At 40.5% G+C, this 21,586-nt stretch overlaps 2 protein-coding genes and 1 non-coding gene across 3 annotated transcripts; 1 reads left to right on the top strand and 2 right to left on the bottom strand.

Moving 5' to 3' along the window:
- Positions 1-171: 171 nt before the first annotated feature.
- Positions 172-6,924, bottom strand: atic (5-aminoimidazole-4-carboxamide ribonucleotide formyltransferase/IMP cyclohydrolase). Its single transcript, XM_068741861.1, has 15 exons — positions 6,906-6,924; positions 6,579-6,705; positions 6,364-6,507; positions 4,741-4,829; positions 4,435-4,586; positions 3,798-3,954; positions 2,862-2,987; positions 2,672-2,779; positions 2,479-2,564; positions 2,308-2,397; positions 2,105-2,230; positions 1,892-1,984; positions 1,446-1,628; positions 678-833; positions 172-489 (listed from the first exon to the last, which is right to left on the bottom strand). Exons 1-15 carry the CDS (start codon positions 6,922-6,924, stop codon positions 370-372), a joined length of 1,776 nt encoding a protein of 591 aa, XP_068597962.1. The 3' UTR covers positions 172-369.
- A 5,875-nt stretch (positions 6,925-12,799) lies between these two features.
- On the bottom strand, positions 12,800-15,924 carry mnx2b (motor neuron and pancreas homeobox 2b). The gene is made up of 3 exons (XM_068741838.1): positions 15,507-15,924; positions 14,103-14,263; positions 12,800-13,207 (listed from the first exon to the last, which is right to left on the bottom strand). Exons 1-3 carry the CDS (start codon positions 15,922-15,924, stop codon positions 12,800-12,802), a joined length of 987 nt encoding a protein of 328 aa, XP_068597939.1.
- Positions 15,925-17,460: 1,536 nt separating this feature from the next.
- On the top strand, positions 17,461-17,533 carry trnar-ccu (transfer RNA arginine (anticodon CCU)). The gene has a single exon. It is a non-coding gene; the product is annotated as a tRNA-Arg (tRNA).
- The last annotated feature ends 4,053 nt before the right edge of the window (positions 17,534-21,586 follow it).

Consider the following 21,586-nt stretch of genomic DNA (forward strand, 5'->3'; position numbering starts at 1 on the left):
CCTTCACAGTGATATTTATATTTCATGAGAATGAAGTAGTTTGACATTCTGGACTTTATTCTGGGCCGATATAACAACTCCATTAACAAAACCTCACAACAACAGAAGTGGAATGAGTGCAAAGCTACACACTAGGTTATAAAGACAACAGGGAAACAATGAATTGTTCATTATTTTATTTCACCACTGAAATTAGTCACGATTGTATTTCTATTGTTAGAACCACAAGTCAGGAAAGAAGTTATTGTGTTACAAAAACTCAGCTTGGTTAATATGACTTGAAAAGAAACACATTTGAGCATCCACAATGCCGGCCCCTGTACTAAAGCTTGAGTGGAGTTTCACGAGTGATTGGAAGCGTTCAGGTGCTCAGTGGTGGAAGAGTCGGCGGTTGGTGTGCACCAGAGTAATGCCCTGCTCATTGCAGGCATTAATCACAATGGCGTCAGCAGCAGAGCCAGCAGGAGCTGCGATGTACTCAACGCCACTCTGCAGTAACACACACACACACACACAGGGAAACATTAGTGAAGATGGTTTAAAAGTTTATAGAAATTCCAAAGCAGCGGTGACATTTCTGTCTCTCTATGGGCCATTCCCATACAATTATTTCAAACAAGTTCAAGTAGAACTTTACCGCTTGAAAGCTTTCTGTACAAAGTGTGTTATATATTTACCCGTTTGGCACGATCTATGTTATCTTTGAAGGGGAAGAAGGCATCGGAGCTGACAGCCACAGCCCGCATGGAGCTTATCCAGTTCTTCTTTTCAGCCTCGGACAGAAACTCGGGCACCTCTTCAAACATTGATTTCCATGATTCCAAGTCTGCACCCTGTCAAGAAAATATACATATTTTAGTAGATTTAGTTTACATACATTCAATAGCAGACAGGAACAAAATTAGGTTATAAACCATTCTGCAGATAAGGAGTTCCAAGACCCTCCCTTGACAGTACACACATTCTTTGCTTGTTGATTTTATGTTTTGTTTTTTTATACTATTGTGCACTTTGGGATTTGCTTTCAAACAAAGGGCATTTAAAATAAAATGTATTATTATGATGCTGCTCACAGTTGTCAAAGGGTCCGCTCGGGGAGTTTGTGCGTTTGCTCAGACACATGAAGACTGTATATTCATTATTTGTGCATGGTTTAAGTACGAAATGTGTTTCAAGTGTTAACGAAACTGATTTCTAAAGTGTGTTGTTGCATAGAAGAGGAGCACAAAAATATTCTTCCAGACGAAGAACATGATCCAACATGATCATTTACTTTCTGTTCCGCGACCATGTCTTTTGTTCCTGCTCTGTCAGATAACCTGTCATGTGTCCAGACATTTCCAACATTGTACGAGACTACACACATCTGTGTAATGGAATATATGCCTGTAAAGAAAGCAAATATTCAGAACGCTTCTACTTTCCCCCCATGGCCATCTCATTACCTCGCCAATGGTACCGCTCACATACTGGTCGATCGCGTTGGCCATCTCAGCTCGCTTCACACCACTGCGAAACTTCATGCCGAGGACACGAGGGTGGTGTCTCAGCCACCAGTTATCAGCTTTGTCCCCTGCCAGCCGAGTGCAGTGAATACGAGACTGCTGACCCGCACCTATGCCAATGACCTGTAAAACACAGACGGGGAAATTGTGGCTCACTCAGATCACCTTTGCCCTTCTCTGTTAAATTGATTTCACAAGAAATGAAATTCAAAAATGTCAGCCCAGTTGACAACATGGAATTAATGGAAATAAAGTTCAAGCTCAACTGTCAGGATATTGCACCAAGAACACCAATGAAAAAAATATATAAAATAAAGTCAATTAAACAAGAAGCTGACGCATGAATGATGCGTTCCTGTGCCCATCATTCAGCTCCCTGCACCCACCTGTCCATCTTTAGCGTAGCACACGGAGTTAGACTGAGTGTACTTGACAGCAATGGTGGCCACAGTGAGGTCTCGCTCGGCTTCCTCAGAAAGCTTGAAAACACAGAAACAATCAAAGACTGAGTACATCAGACACGAAAGTGTCAGTAATGAAAAAGTTATTTTTTATTTTTAAACAGATCATCCCAAAACAGTGTGCAAGCAAACACTCACAGAACCCCCAGAAACAATGTTGCTGAAGAATTCCTTATCAACCATTGCTCCATTCCTCTTTTGTTTGAGATACAGGCCAAACAACACTCTGACTTCAGGTTCATCGGGCTCATAGTCTGGATCCATCTAAAACAAATAATAAATGTAGCACTCAAACAAACGGATAATATAGCCATTTTAAAAATGAGTTGACAACGCCTCACCTGAAGCACACAGTAGTTGCCATTCTTCTTTTTACGAAGGATCTTGAGGGCCTCCTCTTCATAGCCGGGCGCAATGATGCCATCTGACACCTAAAAGTAATCAAACCAGTTATGCAAAACAATGTTGTATGGGGGAAGATGTGCGTCGTTTGCTTTGAAGCATGATTTTACCTCTTTGGATATAATCTTAGCTGTGGGAACGTCACACACATCCGACACAGCAATGAAGTCTCCAAAGGAAGACATCCGGTCTGAACCTGGATTAAAACCAGTTTACAGAATGCACAGCACTGCCTGTAGTAATAAGACAGTATATATATATAAAAAAAATGATTCAAATAAAACGTAAGGGAGTGTTTCTGACCCCTCGCCCTGGCATAGGCTGTGGCCAGTGGAGTGAGGTCCTTCAGTATGTCGGGCACCATGCACACCTGGGCTTCCTCTGCAGTCAGAGGAACTCCCACTGCAGCTCCTTCGAGACAAACACCCATTTACACGTAAAAGCCACTACATTCCAGACACATTTCCACTGTGCTTATCAGCACGCGTCTCACCAGCGGGGCTGACATGTTTGAAAGAGGTGGCCGCAGCCATGCCGAGGGCGCTCTTCAACTCTCTGACCAGCTGCCAGCCGTTCAGGGCATCACAGAGGTTGATGAATCCGGGGGAACCGTTGACTACTGTGTGGGGGACGCAACGGGGAAATAAGCAATCAGGAAATGAAATGATGCAAGAATGCTCCTTTAACATGGTTTTCTTGCACCATAGAGGTGACCAGCAAATCGGCGCGGTGGGCTGCCAGCCGCACAAGAACTAGTTAAAATACTCAAACTACTTATTTTCCAAATAACCTTAGCTGAACAAACAATATATTTTACTTGCTGAAACTTCTTCCAGTGAAATGAAATGTGGTAGTATGCAACAAATGCAGTTTATAGGCCATTCTCTCCTTAGATTAAGATTCACTTTTATTGTCATTATAAGTTGAACACTTTTTACACTACAAACACACAACAAAATTTCGTTTACACCCTAGTACAAGGGCCCCTTGATACAACCACATACACACACACACACACACACACACACACACACACACACACACACACACACACACACACACACACATCATGCATATATGCATAGAGGCCCCAGAGTATGCGGAGAGTCCATAGGGTGGAAGGTGGCGCCATGATCGGCGCACCCGGAGCAATGGGGGGGGGGGCTTTCTCAAGGGCACTTCGGCAGTGCTCTGAGGGTAAAACTGGACTCTCTCCAGCCACCAGCACACGCTCCTCATTTCGTCTGGTCTGGGACTTGAACCGGTGGACTCTCCGCTTCCCAGCCCAAGGCCCAACCCACTGTGATCCATTTTTACGTTGTTTTTTTACAATGAAATAACCGTGTTTGGTGTGTGTGTGTGTGTGTGTGTGTGCGTGTGTGTGCGTGTGCGTGTGTGGACCTCTTGCGGTTATGTGATGCCCATCTACCTCTGAGGGGAAGGTCTGATCTCATAGTGTAGATCTGGGCAGGTGCTTGGTGAGGGTTCATTCCATAACGGAGAGGCAGTTGGGAAACACCACGGCTGTACTGCCCACGAAAGTAGTCTGATATGGCATCATCATACTGCGCAGTGAGGGTGAAGGCCTGAAGAGCAAAGGACATAAAGCATACCCCAATGAGGGGGGGGGGGGGCGCGCAGGTATGTACCAAAGATTTGTAAACCTCAAACAACATCACTGGATTATATAAGATTAAATAATCATTTTTTTAAATCACCTAAAACAAACTCTCTGACCTTAGATCAATCAATTCATCCCTGTCTGGCAAAACGAGAAAAGTTCACGCTATAAGGTTTTAAAAGGCAATCTCAATATCTGGGTCAACATTTGTGATAAAAAGCTTCCACTGGACTTCGCTTAAAATTGATTGAAAAATAAATTGATCAGAGAACCAGGAAACCAAGTCATATACGTTTTCTATTTTCAGATGCCGCAAGTTTACATGGGAAGAGGAACGTTTGCCGCGTTTGTACAGGAATGTGGAAAATGTCAAGTGCTTTAAATAGTAAAATGGTTTCCAGTAGGAATTAGGGGTCACTCTAAATACGGGTGAAGGTGATTTTACTTTGAGGGCAAGAGTCCGGCGCATTTCGATGGTTGTATCTTTGTCCTCTGCACGTTCCATTTCCACGGCAACCGTGGAATAATCAGCAGGGTCACAGACTACGGTGACCCGAGTATGATTCTTCGCCGCTGATCGCAACAAAGTTACACCACCTTGAGAAATAAATGAGGAAAAGCACGAGCAAATAATCGCAGCATGATATTAGTGCAGAAAAATTACATGCAATGCAGTATTATTTTACAGTTAATCAATTGAGCTCAATATTTTCAAATTGCCTATGTGCAAAATCGTATCTGGACAACTCACCAATATCAATCTGTTCCACAGCGTCTTCCACCGTAACGCCGGGGTCAGAGACCGTCTTCACAAACGGGTAGAGGTTGCACACCAACACCCTTTAAAAGAGCACGCCAAAAATGAACGTCCAACGCTTCACGAAGAACAGAGAGACCGGAAACCAAGCAAGAATGTAAAAATGTTCAGCGTTTGAGAATAGAGCATCATTTAAGACGATCAGATGGAACATGCGTGTCATTGTGCACACAGTGATGTTACATGTGAAGTCTGCCAATGCTTCAAACCAACAGTTGATTTGATTACCGGTAAAGATTTGCTCCATACATCATAATCAGATGATCCAGCAACATCTTAAAAATCACATGCGCACACCCATTTGAGGAAATACAAAGACCACAATAGTCTGGAATCAGATCTGTTCATCACATGTGTGGTTGTCACTCTGCGGCACGACTGATCTAATCGCATTCTTCTACTCTACTAATTTTAAAAAGGGAGTCACGAGACCAGCATAACAGCCATTTTAAATTAACTACTCGTGCCTCCTCAGGGCGCATGTCGATACTTGAAGCTTCAGGAGCAGGTCAGCTGTTAGTTGATCATGGATATTAAGTAATAATATCTACCTTGTTAAAACAAATATCCACCGTGATTTAAAAGAAAGTGCATAGGGGTACACAAGGCAGCTAATCTGAAGTTGCAGTTCAAGCTTCCAGACTGTTCATGATAACTGCCTCAGCAGAAGATCAAAGTGATCAGAATTAAATACGAGTGATACATACAAAGCAAAGATGGAAACACACGGCATCGTTTGAGACGTGACGACAGCACAGAACACGCGAGCGCCTCCAAATTTATTCGCTAAAATTAATGCACGTTTGAATTCTATCCTTTCTACTGCTCTAGCAGTGAATTCTTCTCGATCGACCTGCCGTGCCAAAGCAAGGGCACTAGAATGAGTCACATTCAGCTTTCCATGTGAAATAATCCCAAACCCACAAAGTAGAGGCAGCACACTTTTACTATTCATCTTTGGATCCGTTTTTCTCCCCTCTACATTTTAAAACAATTTCTATAGTCAAAAAGCTGGGCGAATAAACGTCACATGAGGTGTTCCGTCGCTTCTTCAATGAGCCAACAGACCAAAATCACAGAGACAATTTATAGATTCGTGAACCTGCAAAAATAGAAAGTTGTAAATATTCACATTTGTAACTCTGAACAGAAAATGTTTGGCTTCCTACAATAACTGACTTAAATAGTTAACTTTTTATTATTATTATTATTTATCAGAGCATATTTCAATGCCATTAAACTTCCAATACTTGTTGTTTTTATCTCAACATCTGTATCACACGCACACACCCCAGTAAAGGAAACACAAATAAATACTCTCTCGTCTCAGAGCTGTCAAACGTGTGGGGCTCATCCCATCTACGACACCACCACGGTGGAATCCGATCGCTTCACGCTCCTCTAGTCTGAAACTAAAGGAAGTAACAAGAGCAGGATGAGCAAGAAAAGTCCCGTGAACTAGCATTTAACAGACACCGCTCTCCTACTGGCACAAGGCAGGCCTATACTGGGAGCTATGGGAGCAGGCAGTCTTCCATTTGTCACCGTTGGTCTCACCTGATCAGGCTGTAGCCGAACTTCTCCATGTCTGCTCGGTCAGCGGGGCTCCTCCTGGCCAGGATGCCTCCGTGGACAGCAGGATGCAGCGTCTTCACTCTGCCTCCAAGCATCTCTGGGTGTCCGGTCAGGCCAGACACGTCCCTGACGGAGACATTTGTTAGATCGAGAGCTTCACCAAGTTTCCTTTGAACCACAGCAGGGACGCTGCTCACCCGACGGCCAGCCCGGCGGCGCGCAGCGCTCTGGCAGTGCCGCCCGAGGCGACCAGAGACAGCCCGACATCAACCAGCCTTCTGGCGAAGTCCACCAGTCCAGTTTTATCTGAAACACTCAGAAGCGCTGCGAGGAAGAGGATGAAGAGCAGAGCTAGATTTACTCATTCATTGTTACGAGGAAACAAAAGAGAAATGAAGTCGCGCCGCAGCTGGATACCTCCGGGACGCGTCTGCTAACGTTAGCCTGAGCTAGCATTATAGCAGAGCCAAACTTTATAGTATCGGCGGCGACTTAATTCAATCTAATTACGGGAAACCCCTCACCGAGCTCTGGGGCAGCCATGTTCACAATCTGCGTGGATGTCCACCGGGTTCCGACTCGCTGCGTCCACGCTTGAACGAGCAGGCACTGCAGCGTGGGTTTGAGAAGGGAGGCTGCCTGACAACTTTGAGTTCCTCATGCGCTTCAAATTAACAAAGTCCCCGCCCCGCCGGACCGCCCCCGCCGGACCGCCCCCGACACGCAAGCACACCCCGCTCTGACGGCGCGCAAAATGCGCATATCCGTCCGCAAAGTTAAAGAAATGAATATCCTGGATGAAAAGTAGAAATATTTCAATCTAATTTACAGCGTGTTAAAATCTATAATAAATTATACACAACATTCAATATTTCTATTATTTCTATGTATGTAATTCGTCTTTAGATAATCCATTGCTGACGACTTTACAGGAACGTTTTGTATTTTAATAAGAGAGAAAAGTATTTATTTGGGAATAAATATTTGTTAAAGCAATAACAAGAGGAAGAAGAAGAAATCCTTTTTTAGGAAACATTCTGCTTGTTAAAGGACGATTTGCACAAACAGCCAATATATCCTATAGTTTTTGTGAACAACCTGTTAAAACCTGGGGGAAGTCAGGCAAAATGTCTTCTTATATTTTGCCACAAGAGGGCAAACGTGAGCCTTTGTGATGTGTGGACGTTTCTGCTCCCCGGATTGTGTCCTATAGGGCTCAGCCATGATTACTGTAATGATGAAGCCTCCTGATCGACCTTTTTTCTTGCAAATGTGGTCTATTTCCATCGCTTTTCAGATTCATCTTTGTATGTGACTTACATCTGATAAGACTGCGAAAAAGATCTCTTCCGTGACCCAACATTCACAACAAGCATTATAACTGCATGCTGGTAGTCACGCCATTGTCAAAACAAATAAGGCAGAGTTGCCAGCATTCATTTTTTAATTTGTTTGTGGTAACAGCAGTGTGTTGACTGTCTATCTGCTTTTTAGAAGAAGGAAATATAAGGGCAGTCAGTGCACAGCTCACGTAAATTTGTAGCCTCATTACTCCCAACTGTGGTTACTTCGATCCAACATATCATACAATGATTCAAATGTGATGTGAACATGTACTAAAGTCACAAAAACGCCACACTGAAGATTCACACAGCGGGGATGCAACGCAAATCTGATTTAAGACCACATAACACCAAACATTTACAGTTAGACTTAGATTTAGACTCCAGTTTGTTGTCATTGCAAATGTCAGGGGTACAAAGAAACAAAATGCACATTTGGAATTAACACAGTGAACTATACTAACACAGTGAACTCTACTGACAACATGAGGGCAACTGATCATTGATGCACATGTGCTGCTATATTTTAACTAGTCTACATTTGCAGCAATTGTTTTCAGACACACACAGACAAATTGTCAGTGAAAGGATTCACAAACTAGGAATTTGTCTCTGTGCAATCGTGCAACATGAAACATAAAATATTGACAATAATAAAATGCAAAACTACAGCACTACGCTTTGCAATGCAATAAAAATAGACCAAGTTAAAAGAAAACGATAGGAATAGTTTAGTTTAGTTTAGTTTAGTTCATTAAGGATCTCCATTAGTTGGTACCGTAGTATCCAATTAGTCTTCCTGAGGTCCACAAAGAATAACAACAACAGAAAATACAAAACAGGCATTCACATAATCTACAATATATCACAATTTCCAAATGCAATTATAATATACCTAATGTTAAAATATTAAAACAAACATTTAATAATATTCAAAAATTCAAAATATATCATTTCCTTTACAACAGAACAGAACTACTCAACACATAGCCAAGACAACAATTATATTATAATACAAACATCCACCACAAAAACAGCAGCAGAGCCACAGGTGTAAATCAGCAGCAAAAACAAACACAATCATGCAGTGAAAATAGAGCAGTGCAAATGGCAGGAACTGGTTATAAAGTGTCCATGAGTCCGATACAGATTTATTAAGTGTTCATGAGTCTTATGGCAAAAGGGAAGAAGCTGTTCTTGTGGCGGAAGGTTCTGGTCCGGATGCACCGTATTGTCTCCTACATGAGGGGAGAGGGTCGGCTTTCACCTAATCACCATACGTACAACGCAAAGGGGTAATGTTTATTGAAATGTGATACTGGTGTTTTGATTATGAACGTCCATTTTTTTTACGATACATCTATGTTTTTTGTGCATTCCTTATTCCTTAGTTTGATTTAGCTGACATCTGCATTAATGTTTATCATCCTGTTCTTTGACTCTCCAACTCAGCAGAACTGAAGGTTAAAACAGCACGAAGAAGGGCCACGCACATCGCAATACTCACTGTAATTTGCCAAACACCTGTAACACGCATTTCCTCCAACAATAAATGATGCTCATGAATCCAATCCTCCCTCAGCCACGCCTTTTCAATAAACTTTACTGGCAAAAACAGTGCCTTTTTTATGCTTTGGAACAGTGTTTTAAGTCAGGCAGATGTGAATTTATTGGGCCCTGTCACTCACTCTGACTCACCCATTAGTTAAGTGACAGGACGGGGCTGGGAGAAACCTGTACCAGTGCCTGTGATTACGTTAAAACACTGCACAATCTGTTGATTTTTAGGTAATAAGAGCAACATTTTGCTGATTGATTAAACTGCTGGGTGTAAATATTTGAAGAGGTCTCTGATTTACAATCCAACACAGCAAAAAGACGCCAATTTATTTGTCTAACTAAGAAAATTGAAGTTTCCGGGACAGCATCTCAGGGCAGACTTGAGTTATTCGATGGACAGTGAAACATTTTTATTGAGAGACTCAGGCTCTCTATGTGTTATTGATAAAAATAAAAAATAAAAAAAGGCAAATTCAAGAAGGCTGTCAGCACTTTAGTGGCAGACAGTTGGGATAAGTGACAGTACTATAAGCTGTAACTGAAATTTATGCAACAAAATTTTAATCAGCATGACTGGTGCATTCAGATTAAATTAGAAGAGAAACAGAATGACCTCCATCTATTGCTCCATCAGTTCGCTGTGATTTTTGTTCTGTGTCGGGGCCCTGTGTCATAAAGCAGGCCAAACAGCATTTGTCATAGAGCTGACAAGTTATACAACTAAATGAGCTCCTATTGATTTGCAGGATTTTTCATCAGCCAAATTAAAAGCTGCAGTTTGATAGCGGTTTATTCTGGAGGCCTATAATTTATTCCATTCTCCCGTCTTAAATCAAGTGTAAAAAGTTCAACCCAAACTCCTCTGAAGCCCTTTAAGTTCAACCTGCAACCGGTAAGTAAATGACTGCATGCGATTAGCACTTTAATTACAAACAATTAATCCTGAGAGATTCCTATTGTGAGGATTCTCATTTTCCCATGGATGAAAAAGAGCCAATGGAATCAGTTGCATTTGCCACTGAAAACCTTTTTAGCACACCCAGAAATATGTGCTAAACCCATATATGATATGTTGCGTGACAGCATAAACTGTAGAGATGTATTGGACCAGTGTCTCATCTGACAACATTCAGTCCTCTCTTTAGGTCATCCTCTTGTGTCAATGTATCTTACAGGGCACACATTGCAATCAAAATATGCAAGATGTCTTGTTTCTGCAGAGCATTACGATACTGCAGGGAATCTGACCTTTGACCTTTTGGATATAAAATGTCATCACTTTGAAATATATCCCGTTAGATATTTGTGACAATTTTATATATAGTTGGCTTTAAAAATTTTCCGTTCATATGCTAAATATGATTTTTTTTAAAATTCTAATACTAATCTGTTCAGCGTTGAGACTGAGTGGATGAAATTACCTCATTCCCCATTGTCGGGGTGTTGTGTTCATTAGATCCTGATAAAATGGAGGTCAATATTGACCTTGACCTTTCAACTCCGACCACCAAGATGTAATCCTATTGTCATTGGTAGATATTTACGACGAATGGAAAGAAATTCCTTAAGGCTGAGACATTGCAATCAAAAGAATGCCACGGACTACGACAACGGCAACAACAACAACAACAACAACAGCAAAACCTGGCTCCACTTATAATCATGCTACTGCCCTGATGTTACGCAATATTAGAATGCATTTGAGCACATGAAAAACACGTGACTGCGGTCTAGGAAGGGTCTACGACACCATGATGCTCGACCTCCAATCTGCTCTTTAATCACAACCCCTTACATGGCTGCCCAATAAAACGCCCTGCTGCAGTTACACACACTCATCATGCTGTTGCTCTTGGAAATTAAAGTGGGCCTGTGTGACATCAGCATCAGGCTTTTGATTACTTTACTTCTTCTTCATTAACTTAATTATTTGGCTATCAGTAAACCCCACTCAGTAATTAATATCTAAGAGCCTTTGCAGTAAATTAAAACTGTGAAGTGGCAATTAATTTTGCTTTGCTTTGCTAAGCTGCAGACTAAGACGAAATGTGGTTTACACTCACTGCTGTAGTATTTTTTTTTTCAGATTCCCTGTAGTTGTACAATCTTTCATTACTTCTTCAATACTCTATTGCTTGTTTTTTAAATTTACATAATTGTACAAAGCAGGAAATAAACAGAGCAGCTCTTTCAAACTGCAAAATCCCAGAATGCCCTGACGAGAGCCAGATACAAACTCTGGAATTTTTAAAAAAATGATAGCTGAAAGGCATTATAATTTATTCGGAATAAATCAATGTGTTTCAGGTTTGTTTAATGTTTTATCACTTTTTTTCACTGTCTAATTTTATTATTTATTTTTTTATTTTCATTACTGCATATGAACATATAAAAAATGGATGGATGTTTATAAAGAGCTATGAGCTACATTTCTTGTATGAAAAGTGTTGAATAGTAAAGTTAATTGTATTTATTGTTATTCAATTATTATTTAAAATTAAAATATTATATAATATCACTACATTATTGTAAATAATGATATTGTTTTTATTATCATCATTTTTGTCTACAGCCCACATTAAACTACTGAAATAATAATTATAATTACTAACATCAGTTGATCCTGTTTAATGGCTTGCCATGAAATTCGCTACACACACACACACACACACGCACACACTTCCCATCAGAACAAATCCTTATTTCCATGGTGGTTCTCTGACTTTTCTCGTAGCTCCATTGAACAACAAGAACAAAAAAGATTTGTTGAAGGCCAGATGTGTGCACAACAAATAACATTACCTGTGGCCAGTCTAGACCTGTTCACATATCACAACAAACATATGGTTAAAATGGTAAATACTACATCACAGACATCCGCATTGTTAACATTGTCACTGTGAACATGTTAGTGTGCCCCGTTTTATTGGCATGTTAACATTTTATACATGTTTCCTCTACTATGTTTTTACATTTTATTTCACAGTTACACCAACAAACAAGTTTCAGATGAATACATGTAATAATTATCTTTGCAATCATTCAAATAAATTATGTTCATTTACATGTAAGTAAAAGAACGAGATGTGTAAACATGAAAGAGAACCTATAATAAACCATCATTGCACACGTGAAAAATGCAAAAGTGAGTGGGATACAACAAGCTTGTCGTTTTTGTCTTCATGGTGCGCTGGACGATGTCCCTTACTGGACGTCGTTATATGTTGTGTGAAAGAGACTAAGTGACTAACTCTGAAGGGGGGAATTATGACTTTTTCACATCCAATGAAATCCTTGGAGATTGTTTTACTGACAGATATATGATGCAGTATATTTGTGTCATAATGTCATGAATGTTTGGCCACTATAGGTAATAGTTAGTGATTTTAAAATGTCCCGACTGGACGACATAAACATTCACGGGGCAGACGAGACAAAGATATTTACATTTGTCTTCTCTAGCGAGCGCAGACTCATGTCCCAAATGTAAAGTCTAGATGTCTCTGGATGCTTTTTCACAGTCCTGCCCCAATCTTCCTGTCACCTCCCCCTACTTGTACCCCGTCCAGCTCATCTTCAGAGAAATGGCTGTGGGGGTTGTAGGCAAGATCAGTACCGCGCTGCATAAAGTCTGTGGATCGTGGCATCCCAACAGCAAAACCACGCTGAGCTTCATCTTCTTCGTCCTCCTCTATCTCCTCCTCCTCCTCCTCCTCCTCCTCCTCCTCCTCTTCCCCATCATTCAAGTCAAGCTCTGTGTCATCTGTGTTTGCAGCTCCTTTGCTCTGATCAGATTTGTCTTTATTTGTTCTTCCTCCACTGCGTAGTCGCTGCGCCTCAGACTGGGCCGAGGCGCTGGCCTGCTCCTTTGCCTTCCGGCTGCGTTTCCACTTCATCCTCCTATTCTGGAACCAGATCTTGACCTTGAACGATGACAGAGTCGAGTAAACATATTCTTAAAACAGTTTTCTGGAAACCATTTAAAAACATCACTCAAATATTTCTGACATGTTTAGATTTGAGATATTTTCACCCAATGTCAATCCTTAAAGATGGATCCCATCTCAGCCGTTCTCTGTAAATTTTCTACTTTAAAATTATTTATATTTAACTGCATGTGTGTGGGAAATTCATTGTTAAAAACAACCTGCCTTTAAAAATGACAAATTAAAAATACTAATTATGTAGTCTAGCGTTTTAAATAACTTGAAATACATAATTATTTATGATCTATACATATTAATCATAATGAATCAATATTGCCAGGATAATGGCGATATATTAAATGAAAATATAAACAGTGATAATCTAAATGATATCAAATGACTGAAACGCTAAAACTCACAGATGGTCAAATGTCACCAATGAAGCAGAAACAAACAATGGATCAGTTGAACAATGTGTAAGTCTATAGGACTACTCTTCGTTTCAAATAGTGCAACAAATCATCTTCTTAAAGTGGTACATGAAGTGGCTATTTTAGAGAATATACTTATCATAATTTTAACAGTTCCCTGATACTCAAATGGTTGTCATGAGTTATTTGGTTTTTGTTGTTGTTGTTCTTTTTTTAAATAGTAGATTAACTTATACAATTCTATTTGAAATATTATTCATGACCTTATAGTCACACCTGTATGATTCTGAAAGATGTCCATACTTTGTGTTCATCATCCTGTATTGGTTGTATTATTATTATAATTGGTATCATCATCAATATTAATAACACCATATGTTCAGTAAACACTCTTTACATGTAGATGGGTTCGAGGCCAGAAATTAGCCGGTTAGCTGCTGAAGCAGACTGATGTTCCTCACCTGTGTTTCCGTCAGCATGAGTGAGGTGGCTACTTCGAAGCGTTTGGGTCTGGACAGGTACTTGTTGAGTTTAAACTGGTTCTCCAGCTCCAGCAGCTGCTGACTGGTAAAAGCGGTGCGGGGCCTCCGGCACTTTCCCAGAAGACCAGACTGAGGGCCCGCTATAGGAGAAAGAGCAAAGTTTCTGTTTTAGCTTCATGTAAGTGGAAAGTTTCAGCTCCACATTTTATGACAACTTGCTCCACATTGATGATCAAAATCAAAATCCTCAGTTCAACAATTCAACTCGAATTTATCTTAAAGTATCTGTCCTTCAGAGAAGAATCAGATTGGCCATTAACTGTCATATTGTCTTCTTTCTATGATACCAAGGACGTTCAATGTAATTTTGTGGGTGGGAACAGACACCCACATGCCCGCGCTCGCCGGCCATCATTAACTATAATAGCTTTACTCCAGTTTATTGTTGATGGGGGGGACAAAGCAGAAGCGGGTGCAGAGGCCATAAACACACAGGCATGCCATTAACTTAATGAAAATTCAATGAAGGCTTTGGAAATTTTATTGATGAACTACTGAACGTTTTAGGTGCTTGTTTATAGTTTGTTCCTCACACAAAGACAATTTTCATCAAGTTGGCATTTATAGAGGAATAAATTTCCCAAAATTAAAATATGACAAGAAAAGCAATAAAATGTGTGTGTAGTGATGGTAGCATGTTTTGCTGTTATTCACATAAAATATATAAAGAGCGTGGGCATTATCCTCTATAAATAAAACAGTCTCTTACACAACACATAACTTAGAGAAATATAAGTTAAAAGGTGATTGTAAAATATAATTTTACTGGCTGTAGGATTTTTCCTCTTGAATTAAGAAAACTGCCTGATCCTCGAACCTTAAAAGAATATGTTTCGCATCTTAAAAAAAACAATGAAGCTGAAGAGGAAATACAAGCTGATTAACAGACAGAATTCAAATAACCCTAAAAAATCTTTGACAATCCTGAAAAAGAAAATCAATGAAACAAATTACAAACTGCTTATATTTATGATTGTTTTATTTGTAATGTTTGCACGTGGGCTGTAATACTAATAGCAATAATAATAATAATAATAATAATAATAATCACATCACGTTAGTCAGATTGACTTTACAGAGTTTATGTGTTCTATGACTCTGTGACATCACAGCAGTTCTTCAAAGGCCAAGCCGCCTGATTACTTCCTATCTGTAAAACTGATAACTAAACCGATTCATTATTGACAGACTAGAAACTGCAATGTTATCCGAATAAAAACATCTGCAGATCTCAAATGCCCTTATTAGATGTGACCCGTGCGTTTTAAAGTTTTGGCGCGTTCACATCTGTAAATCATTGTGATCATATATATATATACTTACAGCTGTAATCTGGCAGTCGGGGCATCATGATCCCAGCGCGGATCCAGTGCTCCAGCGGCAGCGAGCCTGCCAAAGCAGCCGCCTTCATGTGCTCTGGGTAGCTGTGGGTTAGTTGTGAAAAGCCGGTATATGCGAATGCGGGGTGTTGGCCAAGCAAAGCCGGCAATGGGTACATGGGGGGATGATACATGCCGGGAAGTGAAGAGAGTCCTGGATGTGGAAGATTAAGGATTCCCGGTTTGGGAATTAGTCCAGTCTGAATTTGCGCGGCCCGCGGAGATGGGGTGTCAGCACGCCGGCAGGAGACCGGGCTGCCTGCGGGGCTGTCGCAGCTTAGACCGGGGGACAGGTCTCGGTTCGCCCGGTTGGTCTCATCGGCGAGCAGGGCGTCAATTCGGAAGTTTCTGGATTTCTCCATGACGGCTAAGAACGTAAACTTTGGTGGATGCGCGCACCTGTGCTGCGCGTCAGGGCGCATGCAGACAGCTTGAGCCTGTAAAAGTCACCAACTCATATATTCTAGACTTTTCACAAACTGGACTGGATTGATCAGCGAGTTGGGTTCTATTAAAAACGAGCAATCAACACGTTATCGAATAATGTTAACGAATTCGTTACTGACACGCGCATGTGCATCCCTTCCTCTCTTCCTTGCAGAAGTTAGGTCCGCCTTGATGTTCAGCACCAACAGCACAAGTGCGCGTCCCGGTCCATCGGCCGTCCTCCTCCGCCCCGGCGAGGCCGCTGTGCGACGGGATTGGCTGGACGCGGAGCGGCTCTGACGGGCCTCTAATCAGCTAATTACTCGCTCGTTTCTTTCCCCAGAAAGCGTTCAGAGTGAGGTAATGTCCAACCCTTGTCCCGCCTGCAAACACCTTCAACTGCATCAAATCGCGGAGGTACATTAGAAGATTAGGCAATTGTATTTTCAGAATCTATCTTACTGCCAACTCCCGCATAGTATGCGTGCAGCAGCAGCCCTGAAATAAACAAAGAACACAAACACCGCTTGGATTTTCAGTCAAAAGTGCTTCAAACACTCTCTACGCAATTTCAAATATTGTGTGCATGCATTTAACTGTCTTAAGGTTATTTGGTCTGTAACAAAAAACACGGTGGGCTTTCAGTATTTACATTAATATAATTAACGTGCTCCTTTATTGTTATACGAAGGTCATTGGAAGGTCATTACAGTTTATGATCAAAATTTGCACACAAACAGTTTAAAAGTATAATGATTTGGCAGGAGCTGCTATAAATAAGTTAATTTGCCGTCTGTTAACAGTGAACTTTGAATCTAACTTATCGATTTGCAAAACAGTTGAAATGACCTACTTTGTTGTTTTAGACAAAACATTGTGGAGATAATAATAATAATAATAATAATAATAATAATATGCTATTAGTCTAAAAGCTGTTGAATTTAAGACCCTACCCTTAAAAGACACTTTTGAGTTATGTAAATGACGTCATCTTTGATGAGCTCTTCACTTACAGTCGAACACTTTAGCCCAACAATAAAATCTACATAATCCTTATTGAACGGGATATTAAAAGAAATGTTGTGAAGGTAGTTTGTGTAGATTTTGATTCCCACAGCATGAATATCCGAATGATTAATTCTGATAGGGATAGGCCTGGAAGGCCTCATGATGTCTATGTAGGCCTTACTTACAGAATGCAAATAAATAATACAAATAACTAAGAAGGACCTCAGTGTCCTCGGGTTCTGGAAGACATCTTCACTTGATTCTCGATCCTTTGTGCCATTTATTAATCAAAGACTTGAACATATTATTGACATAAAAATTACATTTTTATCAATGATTCATATACTTTTAGAACACAAAACCCACTGTTTCAGTTCCTAAATACAGTATACAGGTTTTTTTAATTTATTATTATTTTACAATTGTTGTTCGGACAATTTAAGATGTCACTGCAAACACCTGTCGCCCGGCTAGCTCAGTCGGTAGAGCATGGGACTCCTAATCTCAGGGTCGTGGGTTCAAGCCCCACGTTGGGCGAAGCGGTGGCCCCGGCTTGGTTTTTTGGAACTGCAGACATGAATAAAGCAGAGCATATTGAGACTCTCACTCTTGGTATGCAATTCACTAAGACGCACGTGCGTGCGCAGTTGACCTCAAAATTGGAGCGCTCTTGGAGATCCGCCCTGCTCTCTCTCTCTTTCTCCTTCACCAGCGTGGATCTACGTCTCTCACCCGATGCCTGCCTGTCTCTGGGGCTGATATAGGGCTAATCGTGAGTTGCTATCTGTCCAGTCCTCCCACCTTCTCCCCCCGCTGGAAATGCTCGTTTCCTTGCTTTCACGATTTGAAAGTAATTTAAATGGGTGAAAATCCGTCACCCAGGCCCGCTGACAGAGGCGCGCATGATTAAATTGAATCGGGGCCTGACACTGCGCCGCCTCTGCAGCATCAGGCGACGTGCGAGCAGCGTTATAGGGGCTCCCCTGCCGTTGTTTTTAATTAAATTATACGGTATGTGTGTGTGTGATGGTCCAACATGTTTTGTTTTTTTAAACAGTAACATGCTCACAAATGCTATATGTTATTTAGGTCAGATAACCAATAATGTTTCCAGTATTTCTCTCCCACGGGCTCAGATTATAATCAAACCATGGAAAGTTAGCTTTTTTGAAAGTTAGTACATTTATGGTAAATAAATAAATGGTCCTTTTGGGAATTCATGATAAAAAGATATAGAGGAACTAACGACAGAATAAATCAGTTTGAGGTATTGGAGAGACTTTTCCTTGTAGGCCAATGAGATAATATTTTATTTAATGCTGCTTTGACTGAAGTAATTCACATAGGCTGACATAATTTGTCACTTTACATCTACCAGACTTGTTAGGTTTATGACTTGCAAAAACTACACAATCCCTACAGCCTGTTCTGTCTGGTAGCATATAGCATAATATGATGGTGATTGGCACATCGACATGGGGGCACTCTCAAGCTAGCCCAACCAGCAATTGAATGTGAATGTGTAGAGAAAATAAATATAGACACAATACATAGATTTATGCAGCCTTTCATGCACCACAAGACAATTTACAAATTGTAAATATAAACATAAACAATATCACATTACATTCAGACTATACCTGTTAAAAATGATTGTCCTCCTGGTTATCCTTCAGATATTAATTTGATTTAATGTCAAAAACATCTGAAGAGCAGACAACTTTCAGGAGGGGTCTCCAGTCACATTAAGTGATCAATCTTTAACTGAACAATTGACATTTGTTAGCAGAATGCTAGTGGTTTGGGGGCAAAATCTCACAAACTAAAATGAAATTTGGGTTGTTTTGTCTAGAAATAGGTGAAGGTAATTATTTTAGCCATTCAGCTCCATTCAATTCCATTCACTGGGAAATCCAACACGAGGGCCCTCTGGTGAATTTTGGTGCAATGGAATTAGCAGGAAGTGAACGGGCTGTCAGCTCTCCCACATCATAATGCAACTATGATTTACTGTGTTACTGATGGATACCCCAGCAGTGTTTACACTGTTTACACCATATCAGAAACAACAACAATAGCAACAATCTGTAGATGATATTATAAATAATCTGACTGCACAATAAGACCTGCCATCGAATCAGAACAAAACAACTTCGACTCATTGCCTCCTTTTCAAACCTTTAAGCCTCTGCGGGACTTTTAAGATGCATCATTCAGCCTCACCTTTGCTAGGTGACAATAACTTCAAAGAGACCGCCGGGCCTTGACGTTGCACTACAAAGGCAGAGTTTATCGAGAAATGATGTGTCAGTAAAGTTTAGTGGCCAACATAAGTTTACTGAAACATTAAAGCCCTTATCAGCAATTACAGGCATATTTTTCAATCATTACCAGCTCCGAGACAGCTTGCCATGTCCTAAAACTAATCCAGGCACTCTCTGTGTGTCGGCCTTGTCAGCACATTATTGACTCCCACTGGGTCACTGATCCGCTCTGATTTATTCAACCTTCTGATAAGACCCTTCAAGCCGTTGATAGATGAGAAAGTTCAGGAGCTGAAATAAAGCAAACATGAGTAGAGATTACCATTGTGATAACACGGGTTATGAAAACAGGTCAACACAACAGATCAAGAAAGACACAGATTCCCAGATTCCCTGTCACCGATGCGCTTGTAGGATAATGTTTCAGATGTGTTGGTTGAACCTGTTCTGATGTGTGACTGTGCTCACATTCCTGCAGCAGCTCTTCCTGCAGGCTTGTTGTGGCACACTCTACAGGTCCAGTTTTCCCACTGGGATTGGAGAAACGACGTCCAGATCACGCCGCTAATAAATGATTCGAGTGCACAATGGGCTTTCTGTGAAGTGAAAATCATCTCTCCATGCCGCTGGTAATTAGACTAATTCCCACAATGTTAAAGGTAGATGATCAATCAGTCCGCTTACTGCCGGACCTTGAGACCAAAATTAATGTTGTCTCATTAAGGAGATAAAGGTAATTTATTAGACTTGTTCTACCACTTCTCATCTTCGGACACTGTTCCTGTCATTTATTAACTAATATTAAGCTTTGCCATATGACATATAGCCTAAAGGTTGCTCTCATCACATGTAAATCAGTACTGATGAAAAAAGTATGCAGAGCCTGTGGAAATGAATGAACTCTGTTTAATTTTCCATTTGCAAAATTGCTTCTTTACTTTGCAGGAATCACAAGAACAGTTGTGAAAAAATATGGTTTTCCATTAACAATGTCAATGTATGCTATGTCAGACATGTAGAGTAAACAAAATGTCTTTTTAGAGAGTTGGTTATCCAGTTGTGCCCCCTCATAAACACCTGTGATCATGACAAAATGCTTCAACTAAAATGAGGAAGTAGCCCGTGCTGAGCCCAAGAGCAAACAGTTTTAGCCATAATATGCTTCAGACTGTTAAATTGACATATTAATCTCTAATATGGATTTTGACATCCAATACGAAGTCGAATAGAATAAGTTCAATTAATTTCAAAAGAGTATTGTTTTGTTCTATTAATAAATAAATGCATAACAAAGCAAAAGTAAGCAATTAAGTCTATAGCGTTTCTTATCTTACCATCATGCCGTGTCAAGAAGACATTTCTGCTGAAAACTGGAACTCATGGAGCCCAACTCCCATCGCAGGAAAAATGACGGCATTCCTCCCTAATACAAAAACAAAACACAAAATAACATGTTTATTTTCAACTGATAAAACGCTCAGCTGTTGTATGAGCGAACAAAATAAAACATCTAATGATGCAATTCAACAAACTTCAACATGGCTTCTTTTGATCATTGCTTGCTTTACCATTATTAAAAAATCCCCCAGTTGTCCCTTTACATATAGAGCCTTGATCCAGTTCACATTTGATCCTCTGGTGTCAGAGGAGAACCAAGTGTCTGGGCACTCAGCCACAATCAGTCACAAGGCTTAATTGGCTAAGACATTGGCTTAATTGGCTACCTGGAAAAACAATGTAATCTAAATGTGAATAATCTCAAAATTCACCAGATGCTCCAAGTGGATTGCTTTGATTTCTTGCCAACTGCAGAAACCTGTGATGACCCCCCCCCCATGCAAGTTGATATTACAAAAGTACATTTATTTGTAAAGAACAATCAGCGCACATAAAAGTCCAGCTGGAAGAGTCGGTGCTGAGGAAGACTCCAAATTGCTTTAATGTGAAGAATTAACATCATTTTAAACACAATGAGATCTCACATGAGGAATGTAAGATAACAGAAATGCACTGACACAACTTTCCAAATGGAACACTCCCACTCCAGTAGGGAAAAGGACACTGCGCTATCTCTTCCGTTGAACTCCAGAGTGAGCTTCAACAACTTTACCACATGACTTAAAGTAATGGAATGCTGCTCTGGTGCACCGAGATAAACCAAGACAGCAAATCTTAAGAAGTATCCTTCATATTTACACATGCAATCTCCTGCATCGTTCAGTAACTGGCAACTAATCGAAATGCACCATTGTCTGGTTTAAAACACAGTTGGAAGCGTTTCACATAATGTACAAACACAGCACAACAAAACTATAAAACACAGGAC

This window comes from Brachionichthys hirsutus, chromosome 1, assembly GCF_040956055.1.
Source record: "Brachionichthys hirsutus isolate HB-005 chromosome 1, CSIRO-AGI_Bhir_v1, whole genome shotgun sequence".
Taxonomy (NCBI): domain Eukaryota; kingdom Metazoa; phylum Chordata; class Actinopteri; order Lophiiformes; family Brachionichthyidae; genus Brachionichthys; species Brachionichthys hirsutus.